Raw genomic sequence first — 3,402 nt, forward strand, 5'->3', positions numbered from 1 at the left:
ACACCTGTAACCCCTCTCCCCATCCCTCCACCCTCCAGTTACACCTGTAACCCCTCTCCCCATCCCTCCACAACCTCCCTGGCTCCATAGTATCGAGTATTTACAGTATATCCCTCTTTTATCCTCTCTCTAGTCTAATATATAGTAATAATATATGCCGTTTAGCAGATGCTTTTATCCAAATCTACTTAGTCATGCGTGCCTACTTTATACCAATGGGTGGTCCCATGAACCCAACCCACTATCCTGGGGTTACAAGCTCCACTCTCTACCAACTATACATGTTACTGTCGGCTGTCTGTCAAAGGAGGGAGCAGGACTGCATAGAAGGCACAGAGGTCCTGCATGTGTCAGTGCACGGTGTCAGGCCAGGTCAGTGCACGGTGTCAGGCCAGGTCAGGGCACGGTGTCAGGCCAGGTCAGTGCACGGTGTCAGGCCAGGTCAGGGCACGGTGTCAGGCCAGGTCAGTGCACGGTGTCAGGCCAGGTCAGTGCACGGTGTCAGGCCAGGTCAGAGACGGGGACAGAGAGGCTTTTGAGAGAGGAGAGACGGGGAAGAGAGCTTGAGAGAGGAGAGAGCGGGGGAAGAGAAGGCTTGGAGAGAAGAGAGCAGGGGAAGATAGGCTGAGAGAGGAGAGAGCGGGGAAGAGAGGCTTTTGAGAGAGCGGGAAGAGAGGCTTGGGAGAGTTGAGAGAGGGGGAAGAGAGGCTGGGAGAGTTGAGAGAGGGGAAGTGCTGAGGAAGAGGAGTCTTGCAGGGGGAAAGGAGAGGCTGAGGGAAGAAGGAGAGGGGGGAGAGAGTGGGAGAGAGAGAGGGGGGAAGAGGCTGAGGAGAGAGAGAGAGGGGGAGAGAGGCTGAGGAGAGATGAGAGGGGAAGAGGAGGCTGAGGAGAGAACGAGGGGAAGAGAGGCTTGGGAGAGGAAAGAGAGAGAGGGGAAGAGAGGCTTGGGAGGGTGAAGAGAGAGAGAGAGAGAGAGGGAAAAGGAGGCTTGGGAGGGGAGAGGAGAGAGAGAGAGAGGGGAAGAGGGGCTTGAGAGAGGAGAGAGGGGGGAGAGAGAGAGAGAGAGGGGAAGGAGGCTTTAGAAGGAGAGAGGGGGAGAGAGGCTTAGAGAGGAGAGAGAGAGAGGGGAAGAGAGGCTTCTAGAGAGGAGAGAGGGGGGAGAGAGGCTTGTGAGAGGGGAGAAGAATGGGGTATGTTAAACTGAAAGCCATAGTAAACCCAGGTGCCATGTAGTTCAAAACAGAATGAGAAGCGTGTGTGAGACACCATCGATTAGGCACCCTCTGAACAGACCCAAACACACCACTCACCACTGATTAATAAACAATGCACCGCCGCGCACACACACACATCCTACCAACTCAGCTTATACGCAGATCACACACAAATTACACCATTCCAACTCATGGTGCTTGTTTCACAGGGTCTGTGGCTTGCCTGGATGTGTTCCGCATTTTCACAAAGGCTGGTGTCAGGAAATAAGCTTTAATTTTCCCCAAAATAGAAACATATTCTCATCTCTCTCTCTTCTCATCCCTCTCGCTCTCCCCCTCCCTCTCCCTTCTCCCTCTCCCTCTCCCTTCTCCCTCTCTCTCTCTTCTCTCTCTCTCTCTCTCTCTCTCTCTCCTCTCTCTTCTCTCTCTCTCTCTCTCTCTCTCTACCTCTCTCTACCTCTCTTACCTCTCTCTACCCTCTCTCTACCTCTCTCTACCTCTCTGCTCTATCTCTTCTCTCTCTATCTCTCTCTACCTCTACCTCTCCTCTACCTTCTCTCTCTCTCTACCTCTTTCCCCCTCTCCCTCTCTCTCTCTCTAATCTGTAGGCGTATAGCGGCCTCTGAAGCAGCCAGACAGTGGATCACTAGTTGATCCCTTCATTGGTTAGGCATGAGATTGTTTATCAGATCCCAGAGATCCTGGCAGCACCATGGAGCCATCCTGGAACAGAGTTCACCGGCCTGCACTCAGCCAATGGCACACAAACCAGACCGTGGGTCAAGCATGCTTATCCAATCGGTAAGTTACCTCCCTCCATCCAATCACTGGTAAACCATGACAATGAAAACCACGGGTTGAAAGTAAGTCGGTGGTCGGTCCGGTACAGGTAAACCATTAATAATTAAAAACAAAATGTCAAGAAAACTATAATAAACCATCATTTACCGTAACGTGTATGTCGAGCCACATTGAAAACATCAGCGAGTTGATGTGGACCGTGTGGTATACGCTCCGTATTGATGTGCGAACCGTGTGGTAACGCTCTGATATTGATTTGGAACCGTGGGTATACGCTCCTATTGATTGGAAACCGTGAGGTATACGCTCCGTACTTGATGTGAACCGCTGTGCGTATTACGCTCCGTATTGATGTTGAACCGTGAGGTATACCGCTCCGTATTGATGTGGAACCGTGTGATATACGCTCCGTATTTGATGTGGAACCGTGTGGTATACGCTCCGTATTGCATGCTAGAACCGATCGATGTGCGTATACGCTCCGTATGGATGTGGGAACCGTGTGGTATACGCCTCGTATTGATGTGGAACCGTGTGGTATACGCTCCGTATTGATGTGACCGTGTCGGTATACGCTCCGTATTGTGTGGAACCGTGAGGTATACGCTTTCCGTATTGGGGGGGGCGGGGGGGAGGGTGGGATGGGGGGGGGCTGGGGGAGGGGGGGGGGGGGGGGGGGGCGGGGATGTGGAAACCGTGTTGGTATACCGCCCGATATTGATGATGAACCGTGTGGTATACGCTCCGTCATTGATTTGGAACGCGTTGTGTATACGCTCCGTATGATGTGGAACCGTGGTGGAACCGTGTGTGGTATACGCTCCGTATTGATGTGGAACCCGTGTGGTATACGCTCCGTATGATGTGGAACCTCTGTGTATACGCTCCGTATTGCATGGGACCAAGCCGTTATGTGATATACGCTCCGTATTGATGTGGGACCGTGTGGTCATACCTCCGTAGTGATGTGGAACCGTGTGGTATACGCTCCGTATTGATGTGGAACCGTGTGGTATACGCTCCGTATTGATCTGTAGAAACCGTGTGCGTATACGCTCCATATTGATGTGGAACCGCTGTGGTATTACGCTCCGTATTGATGTGAACCGTGAGGTATACGCTCCGTATTGATGTGGAACCGTGTGGTATACGCTCCGTTATTGATGTGCGAACCGTGTGCGTAACGCTCCGTATTGATGTGGAAAACCGTGTGGTATACGCTACGTATTGATGTGGAAACCGTTGGTATACGCTCCGTATATGATGTGGAACCGTTCTGTGGTATACGGCTCCGTATTTGATGTTTGCCACATGACCTGCCTGACACCGTGCACATGACCTGGGCCTGACCACCGTGGCCTGACCGTTGGCCTGACACCGGGCACTG

At 52.3% G+C, this 3,402-nt stretch overlaps 1 protein-coding gene across 1 annotated transcript in view; it reads right to left on the reverse strand.

Moving 5' to 3' along the window:
* The window catches only part of LOC112072319 (rho guanine nucleotide exchange factor 17-like), a 22,311-nt gene extending 19,844 nt beyond the window's left edge, over positions 1-2,467 (reverse strand). The window contains 1 exon segment of the mRNA XM_070439742.1: positions 2,330-2,467. Within this exon segment, the coding sequence (XP_070295843.1) occupies positions 2,330-2,467 (138 nt within the window).
* Positions 2,468-3,402: the final 935 nt, after the last annotated feature.

The sequence above is a fragment of the Salvelinus sp. IW2-2015 genome, unplaced genomic scaffold, assembly GCF_002910315.2.
Source record: "Salvelinus sp. IW2-2015 unplaced genomic scaffold, ASM291031v2 Un_scaffold1889, whole genome shotgun sequence".
Classification (NCBI taxonomy): domain Eukaryota; kingdom Metazoa; phylum Chordata; class Actinopteri; order Salmoniformes; family Salmonidae; genus Salvelinus; species Salvelinus sp. IW2-2015.